The sequence below is a fragment of the Trematomus bernacchii genome, unplaced genomic scaffold, assembly GCF_902827165.1.
Source record: "Trematomus bernacchii unplaced genomic scaffold, fTreBer1.1, whole genome shotgun sequence".
NCBI classification, from domain to species: Eukaryota; Metazoa; Chordata; class Actinopteri; order Perciformes; family Nototheniidae; genus Trematomus; species Trematomus bernacchii.
Window position 1 is genome coordinate 13,450,025 of NW_022987973.1, and position 25,234 is coordinate 13,475,258.

The 25,234-nt window shown below is 37.9% G+C and overlaps 1 protein-coding gene across 3 annotated transcripts in view; it reads right to left on the bottom strand.

Moving 5' to 3' along the window:
- Nucleotides 1-483: 483 nt before the first annotated feature.
- Nucleotides 484-25,234, bottom strand: part of LOC117471237 (protocadherin-9) — a 184,506-nt gene continuing 159,755 nt past the window's right edge. For all 3 annotated transcript variants that reach the window (XM_034116094.1, XM_034116095.1, XM_034116093.1), the window contains one exon: nucleotides 484-2,579. In XM_034116094.1, coding sequence (XP_033971985.1) covers nucleotides 2,209-2,579 — 371 coding nt within the window. In that variant the 3' untranslated portion in view covers nucleotides 484-2,208. The remainder of the gene's footprint in view (nucleotides 2,580-25,234) is intronic.

Consider the following 25,234-nt stretch of genomic DNA (forward strand, 5'->3'; position numbering starts at 1 on the left):
TTCAGATATTGTACCTTCCCAAAATTGCTTCTTTCAGGCTTTGCAGCATTTCTAATGGAGGGCTTTCATGCCACAGTGACCCTGGAAGTAATGATTTAGGGGAGGTTTATACTTTTGGATAGGATACAATAAGTAAACTGAAGTAATGGTCAGAGCAAATATTTTTTCAAGCTGACACACTCTTATAAAATAGGTTTTTCGGACATTGTCTCATTTTGTCTCATTTATAAGAGCCCAATGCTTATTTTCAAAGAAAAACGATGTTATTAAAAGTAAATGCTGTGTCCATGGCTGTTATAAAATAAATACATTTACTCCAAACATTGGGAAAACTAAATTGCCCCTCATGAGCTTACTGTGGTTTAGAAATAAATTACTGGCTCATTTTACAACAACATTTTGTACCAGGTGATTTTGAAAACGTGTGCCGAAAACCGACACAAAACTCTTAAGGTGAACATCTTGAACACAAATAAGCATACAAATAGTTAAAACATTTATTGCAGTAGCTGTATACCTTTAGAGTAGCAACAAGGATTAACTGTTCCAGTATCTGTGATGTCAAACACCCTTACAACTGACGAACAAACTGCGATAAGCAAATCACTCCAACCCATTTAACTTCTTTATATTGTGACATAAATATGAAAGTGCTTTACAAACTGAATGTCTCCTTAATGCACAAATCAACTCTATTCCAGCAAAATAAAATGACACAAAAATGATCAAGTAAATGTTTAAAAGCTATATCTTTTAGCATGCTTTTCCATTGTGTAAGTTGCCTTCCATGCTGTGGAATAAAACAAACTTCTTCAGACAGTGGAATGACAGATGATCTTTCATGGTTGACCCATTATCTGCACATGTCTTTGTGTTTTTCTTAAGTGCCAAGGACTTAATTTCGTTCTTTAACACCTGTGTGAATGTGTCTCTAAATTTGGCAAACATTCAATGCATAAGGCATTTGATTTTAAGACAGGATAGTCTTTGAAGCCAACATGTTCTCATCATTTAAATAAGCACAATTCAGTGTTTGAAGAAACATCATGAAGGCACAGTGATTAAAGTGATTCATTCAATATTCAAGATTCAAAGGTTCAATGTCATAATTTTAGTTTAAGTGTTATCTAAACCTGTGTTTTCTTATGGATGGAAACAATAGTCCATGTGCAAATAATATATATACATATGTCAATAAATTGCAGGTACTACTGAGGGATTGCACCCAGTTAAATCACAATTTGAATAAAATCTATACAGTAATAAGATCAACGTTAGATAAAACATTTAGCCATTTACAAATATATTGCTATTTAATTGTACTGAACACTTTCAAAATCAGTTTATAGAGGAGCGCTTTCAAAGCTTTTCATCTTTATAATGCACATATTGAGCACTGACATCCTTTATACAAAATGTTTTTTTTAAAAAAGGTTTGCCTGTGGTTTTGCAGTACTTGAAGAAAATTATTATGAAATATGTTGGAACATTGAGTATATCACGGGATGGAAATTTGTTTCAAAATCAGCCATTGGATTTTTTAAAGAATTGGGTAAATGTTTTCTCGTTGTACATTATGACACATTATAGATATTTGTCCAGTTGAAATCCCAAATCCTCATGACAAGCCATTATGATGACAAGAGCCAAGAACTGTCCTAATCACTGTGGTTATTACGGGTATATGATAGTGGTTAATAAGTCTTATTTACAAACACACAGACAATGACAGAATAAACGAGTGTCCACTAACAGTGTTATTAGAACAACACTTTCTGAAATGTAATTCCATTTTCTTTGATTGTGTTGATTAATATAGTCCCGAACAACTCAATAACAACCACACCACAAATATTTGTATATACTTCAGCCATGGTAGTTTTTTTTTTTCTTGCAATTTGTTTTAATTTTCTCCATTTAACGCATGTCCTTCCCCCACTTGTCCAAATCACACATGAAGTGGACAGAAAATGTTACGTTGAAGAAATCCATGGATGTTCATAAAAAAAGAGGTTCCTCTAGAGCCATAGTAAAGTTGAATTGTAGAGAACACAGCATAAGCACTATAGTTGTGTGGCCTTCATAGTACATGTGGCTATCACACTGCAGAAGCATCAACTTAAGTGGGAAGAGATGAAACTAGAAAGAATACAATAAAAGAGAGAGGAGTCCATGTGGACATCTCACAGCACAGAAACAAAGTCTGTCTTATAGCTGCTGGTCCTTGGGGCTGTCGGGGCAGGACGCTGGCTGGCAGGACTTCAGACTCACCAGTGGAATATCAGCCATGCCACCGCTGGTGAAGTGTCCCTCTCCACTCCCAAACGGCTTCCTATCACCAAAAGGATCTGACCGCCCACTATCATTTTTCCAGGTTCTGGTCAGAGTATGTCCATTGAGAAGTTTTTCCTTGGGACCCCACTCCCTCTGAGACCCAAAGCTAGACACGGGTGATTTTGGCTGCTGGTATGTTCCCAACGTCGGAGGCATCCAGCAGTTGTCTGAATGTCCCAGGACGAGGCATTCTTGTGTGCACATCTCTGTAGCTTCCACTAGACCACGAGGTCCCAGGGGGCCATCTAAAGGAGAAGAAACAACAAACAACAATATGTTAAAATAAATTAAGACCAGGTACATAAAAGGATAATAATAATATAAAGATGGTGGTCTTGTTTCCACAAGCAGGATGTGTATACAACATGTTAATCATTGTATTAGATACACCTGTACACATGCTTGTTAATGCAAACACCATATCAGCCAATAATGTGACAGTTACTCAATGCATACAACATGCAGCATAGTCAGTTGTTGTTCAGAGCAAACACCTGAATGGGGAAGAAATGGGATCTAAGTGACTTTGACTGTGAAAAGATAGTTTGGGCCCAACGGGTGTTTTGAGTATCTTAGAAACTGCTGAGCCACAGGGAATTTCACAAACAACAATCTCTAGAGTTTACAAAGCATGGTGTGAAAAACAACATCCTGTGCACGGCAGTTATGTGGGGGAAAGCCTTGTTAATGAGCGAGTTCAGAGGAAAATGTTTAGACTGGTTTAGGCTGACAGAAGAAGTAACCTTAATAACCACGCTTTATAACTATGACTAGAGCTAGGTAGAGAAGCATCTCTGAACACAAACATGTTGAACCTTGAAGTAGATGGGCAACAGCACCAAAGGACCACAGGGGGTTCCATTCTTGATGGCCGAGAACAAGAAGATGAGGCTATGATTGGCACAGGCTCAACAGAAATATTTGAAAGGCTCGGGCTGATGAATATGATTTCTGCTGGGACATGCAGATGGTAGGGTCAGAATTTGTCCAAAAGAACATGGATCTAGGGATCTATCCTGCCTTGTGTCAGAGCATAATGTTCCTGGTGCTGAGACATATTTTCTTGGAACACATTAGGCCACTTCACACCAATTGAGCATCAAGATGCACCGTGTCAAAAAGCACATGTCATCGAAGCTGTTTCCACCAACATGACAATGAGTTCAGTGAACTCTGTAGGCTTCCACAGTCCGCAGATCACAGTTCAATACAGCACCTTTGGGATGTGGTGGAATGGGAAATTTCCACATTAATGTGCAGCCGATAAATCTTTAGCAACTGCGTGATGCTCTTGTCAACATGGCACAGTAACTCTAAGTGATATTTCTGGCATGAATAGTTGAGTCCGTTCTGAGTGCAAAGAAATCTTTGCGGTTGATGATAATTAAAGCAGAAATTATTCTACCTTAAAGGTTAAAATAAGAGTACTAAGGAGAGGTTGAAATAAGAGTACTCCCCGTCACATCAACATAAAACTATAGACTGTTGTGTTTGGTTATGGCAATGTTTCAAACACTATTAGAGATTTCATTTCAATAAAGAACAAAGCAACAATCTGAACTGGATTCAGCTGGTTTCCTCTACTAATTGAGTCTCTCAAGCTATGAGGAACATAGGTCATGTGAGTTCAGAGAGATGGATTCTGTGGACCCACCAGCAATCTGAAAAAAGAGTTCGCTGTGCTTTCGGGAGCTGGAGAGCGTGGAGGGGTATAGATCTTGAGGAGGATGAAAGGAAGCATGAGTTCTCTTTGAGCATTGTCATTTTAAATCCATAGAGACATTCAAATGGCTTATATACAATGCACTGTAAATAGATTTACAGCCTGAGAGATGGTACTGTACAGTAGTGATGTTGTCTGATATTCAATCAGTAATTAGGCTACACATACAAGCAAACTTTCTTATATCTCTTTGCTTTAATCTCACACTTTTAACTAAGTAAAGAGATAGTTTGAACTACATCCTGCATAGTTGTTCTTAAGTGTAAAAAAACACACAGTGAAAGCCCTTTCAGTATCAATAGATATTCAGACACTGTTTGGAAATCTATGATTTTGACCAACGTTATTGTCAATGGTAAAGCTGCACAACGGCACACTCTGTAACTATGTCTTGAGAAAACATGATTGATGTTACTCTCTTAAAAATAATCTTTTTCTCAGGAGAAATTATCCTCCACCTGTTCCCTAGAACCAGAGAAAAAATGAGAAAATGTTGAAGGTCATTTTGCAAAACAACAAATCATCAGTGGGACATTCCTCTCAAACGCATCGCTACCATCTGGCTCGTCTGATGAACATGCATCACCATTCAAACATAACAAATCAAACAAGTCAGTGTTTCAGGTGGTATTTGCTTGAATCTCATTTGATAGAAAAGCATGCATAATGCATTGAAAATAATGCAGCTCTGCCATTTGAGGGTTTGTTCTTCTTTGAGTTGGTTTCATCATCTGTTTTAAAGAATCAACCAATTCTGCTAGTGTTTGTAAATCAAACTTCAAAGGGTAATGAATCTGCTTTCGTCCTAAAAGATAAAATGATAACTATTTGTCCTAATTTGTCCCCTTGCTTTGCGTAAAAAGCGAATTGTTGGCAGCAAAGTCCTTGAATTTATCAGGGAGCTTTTTTTAAACACCTGCCTGGACCTGTTTTTCTCCTTGATGGTTCAAAAATACGCACTTGAGAGTCTGTTTTATGAACATCACTGATAATCAATTACTACTTTTGAAGAGTTACTGCATCTACACTGACCTAAATAGTTTTGGTGTTCAGATATTTATGGTCCAAAAGTTCAACCTGCTTCCTTCAAAAATGTGAAAAACGTACTTTGTTGCTCTACAAATAGAAAGATGTATGAAAAAAGCAACGTCAGTTCCAAATTGATTTGTAAGGCTAATCTACCTATACTACTCTGATGGAATCTAGACAAAATGCGAAATATATATTTGTAGTTTCTACTACAGTGTACAATTTATTTTTTTTTAAATTATTCTGTGGCAAATCCTTGCATATTTAATATCTTGGCCACAAAGTTCATGCAACTCAATTTGTGCTACAGATGCAATTAAAAGTTGTTTCTTTTTATGAGGAGAGGAAAACTTAACTGCTCTCATGATTCTGTATGTCTTCTGAAGCAAATGAAAAGACAATTATAAATGTGGGGGGGAGACCAACATTTTTTATTATACCTTTGGCTCAAATTCGTATGTATGACAAGGTCTTTGTGGGTTATTCCTCTGTAAGACAATGAAGACCATGTCCTCAATTTCCACTAAGTGGTGCAGCCTGTACACTGGGCTCTGGTTTTAACAGCACATTCAGTTATACAGTGTGAGGAAAGCTGGGACGAGAAAGTCAGTCACTCTTCTGCATGAATGTGGAGTCCATCACAATAACAGCCACTCGTAATTGGCGTTAGGAGTCTAACCAAGACACACATTATCATAGTTGCATGAAGAACCACGGAGAGCCATAATACATGGTACCCGGGAGACAGTAAGATGAATTCCTTAAATGTGATTGTAGACGAGTGAGTAAACATCTAGGGAGCTGTTACTGAAGAGAGATGGAAGAAAGGGAATGGACTGTGGATGGTAAGCAGAGGAACGATGTACAGACCTGCCATGTATAATAAGTGTTGATGTGTTTGTTTTGTAAGGAAAATCTTTTTAATGAAGGCATGATAAATCCACTTTATGTTAATTCTTAAAATGTTTTAAATAATGAAGTGCTTGAAAAATCATTATATTATAAAAAGGAAAACCCTAAGTATTTTGTGAATTATAGTATATATTTATTTTATGTATTGTCAATAATTAGTATTAGCAGTGTGTGTATGACTTACAGCAGAATCAGGTGACTGTATGTCTACATTTTGTTTTTTGAAACAAAAGCAGAGCCAGTTATTAATCAAGGGCACTTTGTGTTTTGCTATTCCCCTGGTGTAATAAACATGACCATTTGCATGTAGATTGGCACAATCAGTGGCCCAAGTGGGCAGCAGAGGATCATTTAAATCAGCAATTTTCTACTCTAATTTGCGCATACCTGCTGTTTCAGACAATGCAGAGACAAACCCCGATGGAGAGAACACTTGAGGCGTAGAGCTGATGGTTGAGAAAGAAAACCTATATATACTGTTAACCCCTGATATCTAACCATGGATACCTCAGGGTCTACTAAAGACAGTATCTAATTAAAATAAAGTAAGGGGTATTGTCAAGAAAACATTGTCCATGTACAATCTAAATCAATCAAAATGTAGTTCTTTCCTTGAATTTTTCTCAACTGAGTACAGAAAAGCACATTTACAATTCAACAATATCTCCAGGATAAGGACATATCTCCATTTTACCAACCAAGTGAAAACAGAAGACAATTATTTTGTTCCCAACGTTTTAGATTACTTTACTTTATCATTCTCCAGGCCTCCACGTTTTCCTATTCAAAACTACAACTCAGCAGTCAAAATATTTCAAACAAAACCAAACCACAGCACAACACATTACTTTTGCCTGAATGTCTCTTCACTGGCTCCCTGTTGAAGCACATGTAGATGTAGCCCTACCCTTAACAGCGTGCAGGAATATGATGGTCCTCTTAATTGAAAGGACACTTTCAACCAACTTCCCTCTGGAAGCGACTTTCTGACATTCTAAAAGGATGAGTTTCAGATTCAGTATTTGTTTATCAAGCACAGTCTGTGACCTTCCTAAACTCCCACCTTATTATCCATTGTCTTCTCTTTGTTTACTTCTATTGCAGTGTGTCATTGACTTAATTATCTTGTGGCCCAACCTACCATTGTCCAGCATTTTCATATGTATGTAATCAATACACGGATACTCACAAAGACAAATCCCTATTTTCATGGATACATGCCTGGATACGGTTCCAGGTTCCTGCTGTGTGGACTGAGGCTGGAAAAAGGAGTCTTTTTTATTATGGTCCTTGGTCTTGGAATGACCTTCAATCAAGCCGAAAACTGAGGGCACTTGTCTCAATAGTATGTTTTAAATTGAAGTTGTCTGAAGTCCGTGCACCAGCTGCTCTTGCAGTAATAAGTAGTGTACCTTTCTTACTGTCCTAATGTGCACAATGTAGTGACTGCTTTTTCGTCTTTTGTTTTCTTAGTTATGTTCTCTGTATTTTATATGTTTGTGTTATGTGTAACGTTGCTGCCTTCTTGGCCAGGTCAGCATTGAAAATTAGATTTTATCTCAATGCTTTTATCTGGTTAAATAAAGGTTAAATAAAAAATCATTCTTTCCCTGCATAGCTATTTCTGATGATCTTCACTGTGAACAGACCTCAGATTTCCTCTGACTTAACTTGACAGACATTGACCATCAAAACTTATTAGCAGCTAGCGTCTTCTGATTATCTGCAGTGCCAGAGCGTAAGCTAGTTTGCCCCATTGCATTCAACCCCCAACTCTGTAATCAGAGTGACATCTTGTGTCATGTATCAGCATTGTGAATGGGTTGGAGACTGAGCCAATTGTTAGTGACAAGAAATGTGTACTTTGATTACATACTGTATTCATACGCTTTTTCGTGCACAGTAACAAAGCTGTACATGCAAATACGTTAATCACAAATCTGTCACTGCTGAGAACCATGTGACTTGGAAAAGCCCAGAGGGTGTCAAGTGACACCCTGCTACTCCTGCTGAAACCTTGAAGAGCTGTGGACAGATGATAAGCTCCAGCACACCACGACACTACAGCAGCAGATAAGAAGCTACTGGGCATATAATCCATTGTGATGCAGCTCACCAAACAAGCTTGTAAATCTGAAATAGATTCCGTCCGGCCTAATGAAATATATAAATTGAATTATTTCATTACTAATGCATGTTGCCTATAATTATATATGCTAACAAAAAACGTTTTAAAAGGAAATATATCTGACTTTGAGCCAAGTCAGTAGCGCTACTGAACCTAAGATGTTATGTGAAAATCAATTTGAAAGTTAAAGTGATAAGCACCAAAGCAAAGTTAGCATTGTATTGATATTTTCAAACCTTAAACTTAATGAACATAAGTGTTTCGTTGCTATGTTAATCACTTATTTCTTATATTTCAAAATGTTGTACTGCTAAAAAACACATTTCAATTATTTTAGTGGAGGTGCCACAAAACATATTTGTTGTTGATATCTACTGATAATAAATAAACATTCCTGAGATACATTCCTCAGTATGCATATTCAAAGTCACATCTTTTCAACATAAAGCAGTTCTCTTCATCCACACAAAATGGCTTCTGCATAGTTTAGTCCTTCTTTGTCTGTACATAACTCGTGGTTCATGGTTTCTGTGCTCAAGAAGTCAAGCTTCTCCTTGCACATACACCACCACACAAACATACACACACACATACACACACAAGCAAATAGCCAATGGCTGATGTTTGTTGCAGAGCCCCTGAGTGCTTTAAATAACATTGAGGCACAGGTGTTAAGGAATGCAAGGGATTCAGAGCGGTGTCAGATGGTGCTTACTTTTGCTTACAGCTCTGTGCAAATGTTGCAGATGTCCACAAAGACAGATAACTTAGAGACAAAGAAACCATTAGATTGCCTCCTGATACGGAGTCATTAGGATGTGCTGGGGGCTGGTCTGTTTAATTCTGCAGAAGCTGTTGGATAAATGTGAGCCATGAGCAATTGCTGTTTAACGATGGACACTTTGACCAAACAGTATTCACATGCCTCTCTTTCAGTCCTCCTACTCAGCATCAACAGATCACAGAGGTTACGGAGCACGAGAGAATCATCCTCATGTTTGGCCAGCGGGTGTTTGGAACTATAAGGGAGTATACTTGTTTTTGTCTGCGGGCAATTTCTAATGAGATAACGTTTGGCTAATTAATTGGATGCACACTATCAGTGCTGATGTGCCATTCCCACACCGACAACCTACAGCCTTCAGAATGGCAAGGGGGAACGGGTGGAGAGGGAGTGAGAGTGATTGAGTGCGGGGGATTTAGTGTCCATAGGGCTTGTTTATTTATCCATGCTGTTAAACATGCCCAGATGTTGTTATTTGGGGATGAATGAGGCTTTGTTTTGGTCCAGCATTGAGGCTCAAAGTGCCATGGCGCTGCTTCCAGCTGCTGCCTGAAAACCCACAAGATGCATATGGCAAATTCATTCTCTATGCTTTAAAGCTGCTGTGACCCTTTCATCCTCCAATACCAAGCCCACATACATATACCACCAATCAATGTTTAGACCCAGGCATATGATGATATGGAGCATTGTAACCATAGCCTGTATTCATAAAGATGTCCCTCAACAAAAGTAAATATATGTTAAATTGCTGTGGAAAACATGTGAGGGGTATGGTGATTGGTATCCGACAAGCACAGAATAACTGCTGCAAATTTGAAAACAGTTCCTGTGATCTACAGTAAAGGCTATCTGGGGTTGGATATATACGAAAGTGCGCAGAGCAGAGCAACACGCTGGATGCATCCTCAAGAGAATACTAGTCTGGCTGATGGATCCTTTCTAACGCTTCCTTTGAGGCCAGGCAGCAGCTTCTCATGAGAGGAGATGAAGGGCACGAGACAGGCAAAATAGAGAAAGCAGATAAAGCTTTAGAATAGAAGAGAAGGATGGTCAGAAAGATAGAAGAGAGGATAGAGCATGATGGAAGAGAAAACAAGTTAAGTAAAAATGAATAATAGTTAAACAACAAAAACACAAAGCCTGTCAAAAAAGTGCAGTTATTTACATAATCTCCATGATTTCTGGTAAATATTTTTGGTTTAGACTTCACTTAAAACTATTCTCAGATTAATTTGTAATTCAAATATTCAACCCAAAGTACTATGTATCAGATCAACACATTTCTCCTGATAAAAATAGTCTATTGTTTCTTGCATGGTGCTTGTGTGCTGGAAATGAGGGTTGAGAAAAGTGATCAGGATTGTTTTCTCTTATAATTTGTCGTAAAGTAAGTACATAGCATTATTTAAGAAATGTACACTAGGCAATGCATTCTGTACCACAATACTGCATTTGTCAACTGATAATCCCTAAAAAGTTCCAGAATTGTACATGTTACACTTCTCAGTTTTTTTATACTTCGGGAAAAACCTTGTTAGCAGTTTAAAGTAAACATTTTTGGAAGTGCCTTTATCACCTTGTCATTTATTTAGGTTATTTTCTAATATTTTCCCTGCACTAATGGGCTTCATGGTTGGCATCATATTGTATTATTTGAAAATGGTAATTTAACAGCAGTGGTCTGTTCTCAAATACCCTAGGCTACAGCGCTTTAATATTGCCCTCTGACAGCACAGACTGCCAATTGACCATCACAGTTTTTCTTTTGATCAAAATATATCAGATCATTTGGTGAATAGTATTCACATGATACACAATGAATCCCTGTCCTTATTCTCTTCAACCATACGTCTTGATTCTAATTTGGAAATTAATATATATAGCCACTTTGTCACAAAAAGGAGTCATTCTGATAGGTATTTACATTTGTTGGGGATGGGAAAGCTTAAAAAATCCAAGAAGTAATCCAAGACATTTTTGCACTGTGTTCTTTCCCTTTACTCCCAATGCTCTCTTCACTCAGTGTTTCCCTCTAAACCCAATTGCACCACTCGAGGGTTTAACTTCACATCCACTATAAGCGGAATATTCTATCAAAGTTGTTGAATTTTAGCTAAGTACCATTAAAAATTAAACAGTTGTTTTATGGGTCAATATATTTAGCTCCAACCTTATTCAAAAGATACATTGATGTAGCCTCTAAAGGGACTATAGATGTTGTTTTGTATTTTGTAACTCCAATATACAGTATATAAGTCAATGACAACAAAGTAAAGATGCAAGTTAATATGAAATGAATCATATACTTTCTTACTACTACTCTCTACATTCTACAGAGTATTAAGAGCTTGCCTTTCATGCGTCGGGAAGAAGCTTAAGGTTGTCCTAAATCGGGTATTGTAGACAGGCCACAGAATCTGCAGAGAACAGCATCAGGCATGCTGCAGATTAACAGCACAGACAGTGACCTTTCCTGCTCATCTTCTACTGTACACCGCAAATTTCATTTGCAGTTCTGGGTCATGCCACCTCCAGAAGTTCTGAGGTGACTCTTGCCTTTTACGCTGCAGCAGCGCGTTGGAGTGGATAAGACTGATAGGGAGCTTTGTGAGTTGGAGCAAGTAGAACTATCAGTTTAACAGCCTAAAAATGAATCTATAGGTGCATTACCCATCACGTTTCTTTGGGCTCACATCTAGACCAAAGTCCCTGTAATATTGCATATTTGCCCAGATGGAACCTATTTGTATTTTTGTTAGATTTGTATGTTTTGTCGCATGATGTTTTGTTAAATCTTTCTGTAGAGATGAGTGTCAATCTGTATCAGAATGGTTTTGGACAGACTCTGACATGAACAAGGTAAATACTTTAATTCAAAAGCAGATTAAACAACAGCGGCACTTAAGAAGTGTGCTGCACCTAACAAAGGCTGCTAAATTGGAGCACTAACACACACTGACATACCACACTTACTCACAATGCTATGAATTATGAAATGGTCAAGTGTTTTAAATGGGCTCGATGAGTAGATTCTGACAGCTGGAGTAAACAAACAAAGGATCCACAATGTATTGGCTTTACTCGGCCCATACCAATCCAGAAGAAACTATTGAATCAATCCCAGGTACCCGCTACCGACATGCCTACTTTTTTATTAAAATGTTTTATGAGAGAACAATAAGCAACTTACACTGTGTGAATAATCACAATAAAATGTGGCAATGCTTCTGTTTTAATTATAACTACATGTTCATGAGAGAACAAACTGTACTGCACTGATAAGGCCGATAAGGTTAGATTAGATTGTTCCCATGTGGCTCTGGTGTAACAGACCAGATATTCACAACCAATTTAAGGAGCCCAGAACACTGTTCTTGGGGGTGGTGTGAAAAAAGGTGCCAAAAGTAAGCTTGATTAACACACTGGTGAAACAGTGCTGTCTGGCCTGGAGGCACAAGCAAAGGGGATGATGAGGACTAAATTAAACCCTATTGGAGAAAACACCTTCCGCCCCCTCTGTAATGAGAAGAAACTACATCTTCACACTTCTCAGCATCCAAACTTGGGCCTACAGCTATAAGATTCTGCAATGCTTACCAAGCAACTCAAGACAACTACGAAGAGAGTGAGGCAGGGCATATTCAACAGAATCCAAAGCATTTATATTGTACATATGTCTGAAACTATGCTATGCATACATTTGGATTAAACAGCACTATTGTGAACATAAAGCAAATGCATTTTAGCAAACTTCAATTTGTTGTAGGTTTATACATTTTATACACTGTATTTTTGTTACCCATCATATAGTACATAGGGTACCTTTTTGAGAGCTACACTGTACATGGCTGTCTGCCCACTTACTATACAAAAACCCTGGTTATTTAATTGAACTTAAGAATAAAAGAAGAATGAAGAGAATATTTTTAGTAGAGTTGTTTGAAAGACTGTTTTGACAGCGCTGCCATCCCTAATACAAGTACATACAGTATATGAAATTCAGAACTTCAGTTTGAAAAATAATCTATGCTGCCATGATCATGTCTATTCATCCATCCGTCCATACATTGTTATTGTCCATGCATTTAACCATCTGTGAATGACACAAATTCAATAACTATTTCTCTCCAACTCATAGAACAACTCAAGTGTGGATACCCAAGCAGTTTGCATTTTCCTTGTGCATTAAATGTACAAGGATGGTGATACCAAATATGTTGCGATCATTGCAGCTGTATAGGATCTAATATACCGTAGTTATTCTAAAAAAATTCTGAGACCTTTCTTTGAAAATCCAAATCCATCACATGAGGAGATAAATAAAGTCAGCACGATAACATGTTTTGTTTTTGAGAAGGGTAAATGTTTAAATGCAACTTATTGACAGAAGCATAATTCTGAAACAGCATTATTTCTATAACGAGTTGGATCAATAGCACAATTATACCAAACTGTATTTAAACACAACGCAAAACAAAGATATTATAATCAAATCGTTTTTATCTGTAAAAATAGATACTTGAAAAAAAGAAATAGTAATTTTCTTTCCTTTAAATGTAAGATTAGATGTTACTACCTAGCAACACAGCTTTTCAAATCACAATTTGAATTGAGGTTTTGCACAGCTCAGTGCAAGTGCTCAGTCCCCATGACAACAATAGCCATGTAAAAATGATTTCTTCTCCCTCTCTAATCTTCCACTGCATTAGACCCAGCCACCGACCTTGTAATCTAATTTCTGTTCTAAGTCAGTGAGTATGCCTGCTCATCTCAACAGTGGATCAAATACATTTCTGGTCAAAGACCTTCAGTAATACTGATGATAACAACCGGACAGATACTGCATGTGACAACTGATTCAGTTTATAAACTTGCCCCTTATTTATGGACATTTAGAGTGTACACTTTAATCTACATTTCGCCTTAATTCATCCTCTCGGAACAATGAACATCTATGCCAAGTTTCATGTTAAGCATGTTTCTGTTTTTATTTTAGAAAAAAAAAAGTCTACAACCCCTTTCCCAGAACACACATATATTTCCAGACGGCAATCACTAACAGCTGACATTTTAAATATGGGAATAGATTTAAAATTCAATACAAGGGTATAATCTTTTAATCATTGTGAGCATGCAGTGGCTGTGACGGTGAAAGTAATTTAACAGATACAGATAATCATCATGTTGACCTCATAATACAGTAACGTTGCACCATGACAACAATTCACTTTGCCTCATATGCACGAGACACTAGAAAAATCCAAACGTCTAGCTGCAAGAAAATAATGACTGCAAGCTTCAATGATGCTCAGTGGCTTGGTTAAATCCAATTGCTTTAGGTTTACCATATAACACTGTGCATGTATGCCATTTTTTTACATTACAGTACATTCTTTGTGGTATGCAGTGAGTATTGTATAATTATCTCAATGATAGAGGTGTATCAGTACTACATATATTATCCAAAGAAAATACATACAGTACATTTATTTCTGTTCAGCATCTGGTAAACTTATTTTATCATGTCCTTATTCAAAATAATCAATGTTTAAAATGACATGCGTTAAAACAATATATCAGTATGTTTATTACTTAACTAGCAGTCAGATTTAAGGATGAGTTGAGTTTTACATTTCAATATTTAGAGATACTCTGAAATGTAGAGCATGTGACACCTAATTAGGCATAATGAATAAATCCCTTGATTAAAGCCACGCAGTTGTCTCAAACTATTATAAAACCCTTTCAAGTAAAACTATTTGATAAGACACGAGCATTGTAGTGTGCTTTGCTTCATGTAAGGCTGATGAACATGAGCTTGGAAATGTGTTCAAAGCATCTTTTCTTTCTTCATTAACAAAGTACTTATGGGGATAATTAAATGGCAGCTATATTAAGATTTGTATAATTGAATATGGAGAAACGTATTATACTTTACATTACTAATGTATCCCTCGTGTCTCTGTCCAAAAGTTAAGGTCTAGGCAGCTTGATTGTTAGGGTGAAAGTTTGGATTAGAGATTAGAGAATATTGGGTTAAGTTTCCCTTACAGTAAGTAAAGCATGGTTAAGGAACTATAACCATAACAGTTGACTCATTATAAGACCATGAATCTGAGTTTGCAATGTCAGTCATCTGCCTCAACAGCCTTTACAGAATATGCCCTGGGTTATAGATACAAAAATGTATTTAAAAATGACATATGCCTTTTTGTTTTACTATACATTTATTTTTTCACAATTCGTTTCCTCCATTAGAAGTTAGCACTATCATTACAGAGGGTGTTATTAGCAGCTTGTGGCAAAAAAAGTGCAATATGAGATCATTTTATAATTTGTTGTATAACTTGTGGTGATGTGGATTCGTTTGAACTTTAAATAAACAGTCCTGCTGTCTTTACAGCCTTCTTCTGTAGTCACTTGACACAGATCAACAAAGACTTGCACAGTCAGAATGAGCATCAAGTACAGGTTAATGGCCTTCAGCACAAAGCACCAACAGTGGAATAGATATTGTGCAAGGTATTCAGAAATGTATTTAGAGTACGTTTAGGCATGTGCTCTTCTAGTAAAGCCAACGCACACAGTCACAGGCATGATAAATTAGTACAAACAGGTAAGGGATGCAGCTGGTATCGTACTGCTTACTTACAAAAGTACAGCAAAAGGTAAAAGAAAAAAAGGACAATGAGAGAGAAAAAGAGAGGAATAACAAAGAGGCCGATAAGTTGTACAGTGAAGTAGTGACAGAGAGACATGTTATGCTCCCTGTTGATCCTTACCTTGAGCCTGAAGGAATTTGATAATAAAACAGAACCTTGTTAATCCCCAGAGAGCTCTGTAATTGCAATGTTGAGGTACATCTCCTCTCTGTTAATAATTGTAATTTCAGAGCATGCTCTGCACACATATACATTTATTCGTAATTACCTGAGGGAAAGGATAGTGCCGTACTGTCTATTACAACTGCACTAAATTAAATGGATATGAGGTATGCTCATACAATTAAGGTCAGTAACTATTGATTTGGAACACAAATTGAGGTTTCTTTTCCTTCCTGTGTTCCAAGGTCATTGACATTATGTATAGATTTTCCATAAAATCCTATGCCATACTCTTTACTTAAGGTTCAATGAAAGTGTAAATTCTCTGTGAATTAATTGGACTTAGAAACTTACTGTAGGCGTATCATTTTGTCTCTAGCCGCTAAACATGAGCTCATAGCACAGCTTTATTGTATCATGTGCTTCAAAATCATACCCGTTAAGTAAATGTGTCAAAATGTGCAAGTGCAGTGAAGGGAAAAGTTAGCGCCTCCTCTTCAACACCGAGAACCGTCTGCCTCGGTTGCAGTGTTGTTAAGGTGTTGACAGAAAATGGCAATTACAAACATAAGGCCACAGGATCACATGGATTGGTGAGAAAACTGTGATTTCAGTATAGTACAGAGTGTTTACAGATTTGCAGAGTATAAAAAGGAAGACAAATCAATGTTAAATTAAAGCCATAGTTTTTTCTACTATTTATTGTCTTCAATAAATACATAAAAATGCCATTTACTCATTTTACCTACAGATAAGGGGATATCACTATTAATTCGATTGATGTATATTTAATGTCAGAAATCAGTGAGTAATAATGTATTTTACAGATTGACCACGTCCCTCAAAAATGTGTCAGTCACATAATCTGCTTTAAGTGTATCGGTTGGCTTTGAAAAAAAGAAAATAAACAGGAGCATAAAGGAAATGAAAAACCTGGTAATAATAACATGAAATATGAGTGATAGCCATATGCATAAATCTGCTCTGTGAGATGGTGGGTGCATTGGGAGGAAGCAGGGGTCAGGGCCTGGCAGAGACCCCTGTTGGGTGCAGGTGGCGAATAACTTCTGTCAGCCAAGTAATTAAGTGTCCATCACATCCTTGCAGGAGGCCTGTGCAACCCAGAAGCCCCTTCCAATCTCCATCTGTGAGGAGGACTGGAGCTACAATATGGCCCGACATATGACCAGCGTATCTAAACCAACACGTAGAAAATATGTTGGTAAAAACACACACGGAAAATATTTTATAATTTGCGAATATGTATATAAAAAAATGAATATGCGCTTCAATGTTACATATTTAAAACATTTAGCATTTTCAAGTAAATTACTGAAGGAATAAAGAGAGACAATTAGCAGTTATGTAAAAAAAACAATACATACGATTTGTTTTCATATTAGAAAACAGTTCTCTAATTAACAAAGCTTCAATTAATGACCCTAGGCCTCAAACTGTAAATAATTATTAATGAAAAACTAGTGAGCAGACACCTACCATCTGCTTTATTTTTCACAGACAATCATCCAACCGTCCACACAGCGGCGTGCGTTGAAGCTTGCCGGCGGGGGGGCTGAAACTCGACCAACAACCAATCACATGAATCTCCCGCCCCGGACACACAGGCCTCTTTCACAAGGGAACGTTTGCGTTTATGCACAGTATGCGTATTCAAAAAAGTCTTCCGTTCACATGCATTCGTTTCATTTAACGTGTCTGTTCAAACGAGACCGCTGGAAACGCTGGAGTACATATGCCGGGACTGTAAGTGGCGCTGTAACTTCCGCCAAAATACACCAAAAGCAGCGAAGAAGAGCAGCCCAGAGCAGCCCCGCAGCAATGTTGCCATGGCTACCCTTCTGTTTATGCCCCGCGGTGTATTTAGCAACATGTAGTTCATGTAATTCTCCATGTCCACTTGTTGCTGATGGTTGTGGTAGAGGAGCTGTAGATTTTGCACTAATATCTGTAGCATGGTCAGTAGCAGTAGCACTAGCAGTAGCTACTGACAGGAGGAAGTGTGTGTGGCGATTGCTGGTATTCAGCGGGATATAGTAATTTCCTCAGCATATGGATAAATGCAACGGGGAAGTTAACTGAAAGAAACCGAATCTGTGGATATTGCATCGACCGACCAAGAAGCACGTCTCCGTGGAGAGGACGCGCTCAGAAAGAGAGATATTCTCTACAAACACCGGGTGAGATCGCTCCTCTGGGACACGCCGGTCCTCGTGTTTCCTTTTTTTGTGTGGATTATAAACATTTCTCTTTTTGCCGCCGACGAACGCAGGAGCAATGAACAATAATGGCCTGGATTAGGCAGTAAAGACAAGTTTGGTGTATCGCAGAGCGGACTGTTTAATTTTGTTTGTGTTGTTTGGCTGGAAAATTGTCAATATAATGGATCAATGCATGAAATCTGACTCTGTTTATTTTGTTTAAGGAGTATATTGGGCGTTAACAATTCTGGTTTGCCTTTTATAATATTATTTCATTCAAGAACCCCTTGTGCGTTTAATTAACACAGCTATTTTTGATAGTTGCTACAGCAGTGAGCAGGAGAGGTGGGGCTATCGTTATTTTTTCAGGAAATATTCGTATAGAGGTGATTACACGGACTCGGTTGACCCCCCAGAGCGTTTCGTTTGCAAATCTATCCACCTTGGGACCCGTTATCGTTTGTGTGGTCAGTTTCTATCGGCCTCGTGTAAATAATATGGCTATACGCACGCGAAACTATGCAGATACAAGCAGTTTTCTCCTCGTGTAAACGGCGCCACAAGCACGCGGTTTGATTGGCTAGAGCTTGTACTGGCATATGATTCGATTGGCTGACGCTTCCGCCGAAGCTTCAAAAGTTGAACATTGCTCAACTTTTGCAGCGAGCAACGCGAGCAACGCGAGCAACGCGAGCAACGCGAGCAACGCGAGCAAAGCTACGCTTCGCTCCCACAATGCAGTTCGGCGAAGCGTGAATGGGCAGAAGCGTTGAAGCTTCAACGCACGCCGCTGTGTGGACGGGCTGTAAGTGTGAAAATTAGAAACATAGATTTAATTGCGATGGTTTTTTACCTTTGATTTCAAAAGGAAAATAAAACATATTACCACGTGAAGGTGATTTATTACAATTCAAACACTGGCTCGAGCCAAAACTGGGTGCAGGCGGCAAATTGTAATTTCTAATTCATGGAAAGCAAATGTGATTCTTGACTTGAACCACGTTCATCATGATTGCTTTGTAACAGTGACAAACTCATGTGCCATCCAGCTGTAATGTAATACAAGTTTATTTTTGACTGGCTAGGTGTTGATATGTGTGGTTACTCCCTCCGTCTTAATGTCGACACGTGTGAAACTAATTTGTTGTTTTTGAAGATGGCAGCAATTAATCTCTCAAATGACCTGGCTAGATTAAATGAGAAGAAAGAGTGGATGCTAGGAAAATAAATGCCAGCATTAGGGAAGAAATTACAAGATGACCTTACTGAACAATGATTTATGGATTCCCTCGTCAAGCAATTACAGCAGGTGATACCTTTGAAATTTCAAACCATGGAAATTAAATTTGCTCCTTTGCAAACTGTGCACTTGTCAAGGACATTTAAACTGTTACCTACATTGGAAGGCTCCTCTGCAGTCATCCCTCTTCCCTTGGCAAATCACTCAGCTTTCAGAGTGATAGAGCACATACGGGGATGGACAAAATAATAAAAACCTCTGACAATACATGAATATCAAATATCTAAAAAGCAGTAGCGCACAAGGACGTTGATTTCAGTGCTGCAAGCTTGTAATCATTTATATAATTTAAAGAGGTAAATGTATCTACCTTTACAGTAATACATTTTCTGGACAATTATTTGCGTTCAGCAAGCACAGCCAGCATAATACAAATTGTTCGTATTGTAGTTATGATGATCAACAAAAGAGTAATGGAAACTACGGGTTGCAGCCACTGTTTGCATAAAATAAAACCATCTGGATAAAGTTAAAAAAGGAGGAAATATTCATCAGAACTCCCACAAAGCCTTTTGTTTTTATTTCTCACCAGTCTGAGTTTCATGGTTATACCACATTATGTGTATTACGTTTCAGCCAAAAATAATACTGTCACTGATTCCAAAAGAAAGGTTTTAATGCAATGTCAGTGTTGTTTAGCCTTTGATGTTAAACTGTGCTGAATTACAGCACTACTTTTTCCATTGTCACAATCCACCATTTTATGAACTCATATTTGTGTACCTGCTTCAGTAAATAAGAAAAATGTAGGCCCATTATTATTATGCTTTTTTAAATGTCTGTTATTGAGACAGTTGCACAATAACAGAACTATTCATTTTGATTTCAGTGTATGCTCCCTTTTACATTTCACTTGATAAAAAAGAAAGATCATAACAACGTTGATATTTTGAATCATCCTGTTTGGAGGAAACAAATCAATCAAACTAATCTCAAGTATTATGTTCTCTCATTGGTTCTCTGAGGGAGGGATGATAAGAAGATTTGTTATTATTTTGCCTGGCGTAAATGCTTAGCATCGATGTGCTAGTAAATCCTTACATCTACGCTTGACACTCCCCTGCCAGTGCTGTTGTAATGACTCTTCCTAGCATGGGACTGAAGAACATGGAACATGGGGATGAAAGCAGAGTTGCAAACCACTCGGGTGCATTTGGAGCACATGCCTCTGCCCCTCGATATCTCCTCAGAACATGAAAGTACAAGGCAGATGAACATGGATTTCATTAGAAATGGGAGACACTAATATCGAGCTGAGAGGGGTCAAATAATCAGCATACTGGCATGATGGAAAGTAATTAGCATTTCACTTTTTTGTTATTGTATACTGGCATACATTTGCAATGCTGCCTACAATTATCTAAGACAGATGGTTGGCCGTTTCTTAAAATGGTTAGCTACCTAACATGTAATAAACACAAATTAAAGCACATATTATAATTGGAGCTTTTTTGGGTTAGGTGGGTAATTATATCAATGCTACTGTATAAAATGTCAACATCTGCCTCACATTTAATGCCTGGGTATATGTTTAGATAATGAGATACAAATGGTAGGAGGTAGTGTTTGCACTGGTCTTAGTTTCAAGGTTATGTACATCGCTATCCTTACAACACCATAGTATTGACATTAAAACATGTATATATATATATATTTGTGTATATATGTACAGAGATTAAATGGTTAAACTAGGTTCATGATATTTGATTGACTTTCCTGCATGTTTGCAATCAATAAAATAAAATGGATTAAGAGGAAAACCAATTAGTTTAAGGTGTACTTTGTAAAACTATAGAAAGATGTTGCCAACATTGTTATGTTAGCACAAATAAATAAAAAGCAGGAAAGCCTTTAGCAATTGAAGTAGCAAGGAATAGCTGGTAAATTGTAAATGGCACTCTGTCAAAACCCATTCCTCCTGCAGTCCTCTCAGTCATTGGACATTTGATGAGTAGCTTTGTCTGTTCCCCTCTCAATGTCAAAAAATCAGCAGGCACTCTGACTCTCTGATGGGGTCAGAGACCTCTGCCGCAGTGAGAGGGTGACCATGTTGAGTGGAGGACACGCTCTGTCATCACACAGAGACATACAGACACATTTCCAAAGACACAAGTGAAACAGTACAAGCCAGTGTCTAGCTTATTTAAAAATAAAATAAATGAAATGAAATGTACACAAGATGGTATTATAAAGCTAGAAGCTAGACATGAGGTGTCATAGCCATAGTGTTTGTCTGTCGTCGTTATTTTTATCCTACATGTGAATCTTGTGACAAATTATAAAAGCAAATCAGAGTTTACAGACAAAGGAGTGGATATGAAAGGAAATACATGTATGGGGCACGAAGAGAAACGGTGCCAGCGGCCTCATCATTTCATTTCCTTTAGCCCGTCTATAAATGGCATGCATTTTAATCCTTTTAATTATGGATCCTCGCTACAATTACCTCAAATTAAATTACTTTGCAAACCTCTGAAGGATACATACAGTAGCTAACTGAGAAGAAGAGGATCATTCTGCCAGGGATTTAACCTCAGTTCTCTGTGACACACTGAGCTATCACCCCCACCTCCTAAACCCAACTCCATATGGAACTGAAATATTGAGAATGCTTAAAAGCCCATACTGTACCAATTCTAGAACCCAATCAGCCCTCAAACTCCTCCAAATCCCCTCTTTCCCAGGCCTACTCTATTCATAGGGCTATGGAGATTACAGAGAAGAACCCTGCCTGGCAGGCATGCCACACTTAAATAATCTCTGGGTGAAATCCCAGTGTTAATGTGAGGTTTCTGGATCATGGCACTGCAGTGTGTTGCGGCGCTCTGTGGCAGGCTGGTCGCAGATGACGGGCATGCACCAGGAGGCAGAGGATGTACATAGCGAGGGGTGGAAGATTAGGATGAAAGCAAGGAGAGTAAGAAGAGTGATGAGAAGTGAAAGAAGGAAATGTAGAACAGGAAGAGAGTGAAGAAAGAGAATACAACAATATGGCGAGCAGCAATTGAGCAGATGAAAAGAGGAGGCAATAGGGAACGGAGAGGAAGAGAGAGAGATACCACTGTGGAGGCGAGCTACTCCCCTGAGTGGGCCACAAGAAGCTTGCCAAGGTCTAAATGACATTACTCTGCATTTTATATACTTCATGGCCTTGGGTGGGTGTCCCATGTGCCAAGAGATGCATAAAATCCTGACTGCTATTCTTACCCTTCACTACAGCTGACCCATAAACACACTCATCTCACACTTGAAGCATGGCATCAAACCAAGTATGCTCAACATGGAAAATGAATTAATTACTTGATGTTTCAATTGCAGCGCAATAATTGCTTTAGTCCACAGGATAACCAAGAAAGTGAGAAGATAACATATGCCAGTGAAGACGACAGCATAATTACAGGATTAGTGTAGGTCTTAAAGACTTCATCTTTCACAGATGGGGGGGGGGGGGGGGGGGGGGGGGGGTCAGGGAAGACAGAAAGAGAGAAAATCCGTCTAAAGGAAGACGATACTCATTTTTAGGGATTTTAATTATTTAACAACAACACACTTGCAAATGACTGAAGGTGAAGAGGTGCCCTTTTTGCATGCATGCCTTGAAAGATATCTGTGCATGGTCTTGAATCTGGCACATTAAAATAATAATCAAAGGAATAAAACACAAAAGCCCTTAAGCTCTTTTCTCTTCCTCCACAAACCACTCTCCATTCTTGGTACCCTTGTCATTACTTCATCAACTGGCCTTGATTCTATCCTCTTCTGCCTCTTACGTGGAATGAACTTCCCACTCAAGTCAGGACAGCAGGGTTACTCAACAAAAGCAAAAACTTCTCTTTTCAAAAGATACTTCACACCCCCTGGTTATCCCTGAATGACACATGACTAAATGATATCCACCTCCTCAACCTGCCTACAGGTGCTCTCAAAACCTTAAAGCAAAAATAAAAAAGCCATTTTCTTCAAACCTATAAGCACTGTAGTGGCACAGTGATAGTTCAATTCAAGTGTTGTCAGAGAATAAGGCCATGACATATGAACTGCTTGATGGTGCTTGATGGTTTGATCTGGGAGAAAAAATCTGTTTCACCACCCTAACAGCTTTCTGCATACAATAAAAAAAAGAAGAAACATATTTGTCCTGCCTATTGATTAAGTGGGGAAGTATTGAATTCAGTCCTAAATGCCTTTTATTATAGTGGGAGATGGGTCAAAGGAAGAACAGCTTAAGTCAGGATTAAGCATGTCACAGGAATAATGTCCTGACCAGTTAAAAGCAGAGGGTAATTAAGGGTAAATACTATAACATGAGGTTGTGCCAAGGCCTTTGACACTTCTAATTGCATTTATTTAAAGACTTGACCTCTCGCTCCCAAAACAATTCTTTGTAAGGTGAAGCAGCTTGAATATCCAACAATGAATGTCAAGAGTTTTAAAGAACACAAGGTTTTGTGTGTAAGAGGGTGGAGGGGTTGTTGTGGACTGTTGTGTGTGAGGAGGCAGTGGGGTGAGAGGAACAATCTGTAGCAGTTAATTAGCACACACAAGGGGGCATCAGGAGAGCCCTGTCTAAATCCTCCCCTTCATCTAATGGCACCACAACAAGGCCTGCTAGATTAACCTGCTCGCAGCATCATTTCAGCCATTCCATTCATCAATACACAACCGTGCTGGACAGATTCTATTAAAGCAGGATAACACACATTGTAAGCAGTATTAATAGCCCCTAACAACATCAGGGAATTCCATATCCTATTCCCATAATTCTATCGACATAACAAGATATACATGCCATGGTTTTGACACAGTTAAAACCCGCAGGTCCAGCGGTCAAAAGCGCAGAGCTTTATTGTGCCAGTGAATGTATATTGTTTGAAAATGATGTAGTAAACTGAAGAAGATGTAATAATATCAAACTCTTAAATATAGTGAAGAAAATGTTAAGTAGGATTAGGGGCTGACATTAGATCAAGCCATCTTGCGTCTATGTATTGTAGATCATGTGAGGGGTCTTAAAGAACATCAATTATTTTCGATTTCCCCCAATGCTTGATACATTCTTTCCACCAATTTCTTTTCCCCAGTTTTATCATGAGGGTATAACAATCTTAAAAGGTCCAGTCCTAATCCTCATGACTCGTGAACTCACAGCAGAATAAGGTCTTATGGTTTCCTTTCATAAGCTTGGCCGCATTTTCTTAATTACATTTTTACAAAGGGATTTGACTAATTATTCACAATATAATATCTACGCATGAGCGGAAAGTATTAATTTTTTATCCACCTTCATCTTTTCCCTCTGATCTATTGTCAAGATGGTCCTTATTTCAAGATTAAATATTTTCAGTTGATCCCAATATGTGCATGTTTTATTATTTATTTTAGTTTAAATTAACAAATATATTACATTCTGGGTTTTTTAGCCATTTAAAAATTTGTATTTGATCACGTTTTATTGTTTAGCTTTAAACCTTGTTCAGTTTAATAGGGCTTTTTTGTATTTCTTCAATTGAGATATTGTAATAAATCACTCCTTTAACAGTGGACATTGTTGTTCCTCGAACGAACGAAAAACATGAGTTTGCTTAAACTGTTTCCTTTCTTAGTGGGCACAGAAAGCAAATGCTTTATACAGCTTCTTTTTTATTTGAACCACATTCATGGTAGTCTACTCGATTGGGTTTACTCATGTTTGTTTTAGCAGAATACGAAATAGGTTATACAATTTAATCAGTAGCAGTTACCTAAAGTGAGTAGTTATCAATTTAATATAATCTAACTCAGAGTTTCTATCGTATATTATGCATCATATAATAATAGTGTCTAACATGTAATGTAATGTAAAGCGTCTTTGATCACCTGGAAAAGCGCTATAAAAATACCATGTAGTATTATTATTATTATTATTATTATTATTATACAAAGCACGTTTCTATCAAGACTTTCAGCTTTTACTGTCTTTGACTGATGTTTAACTTTCC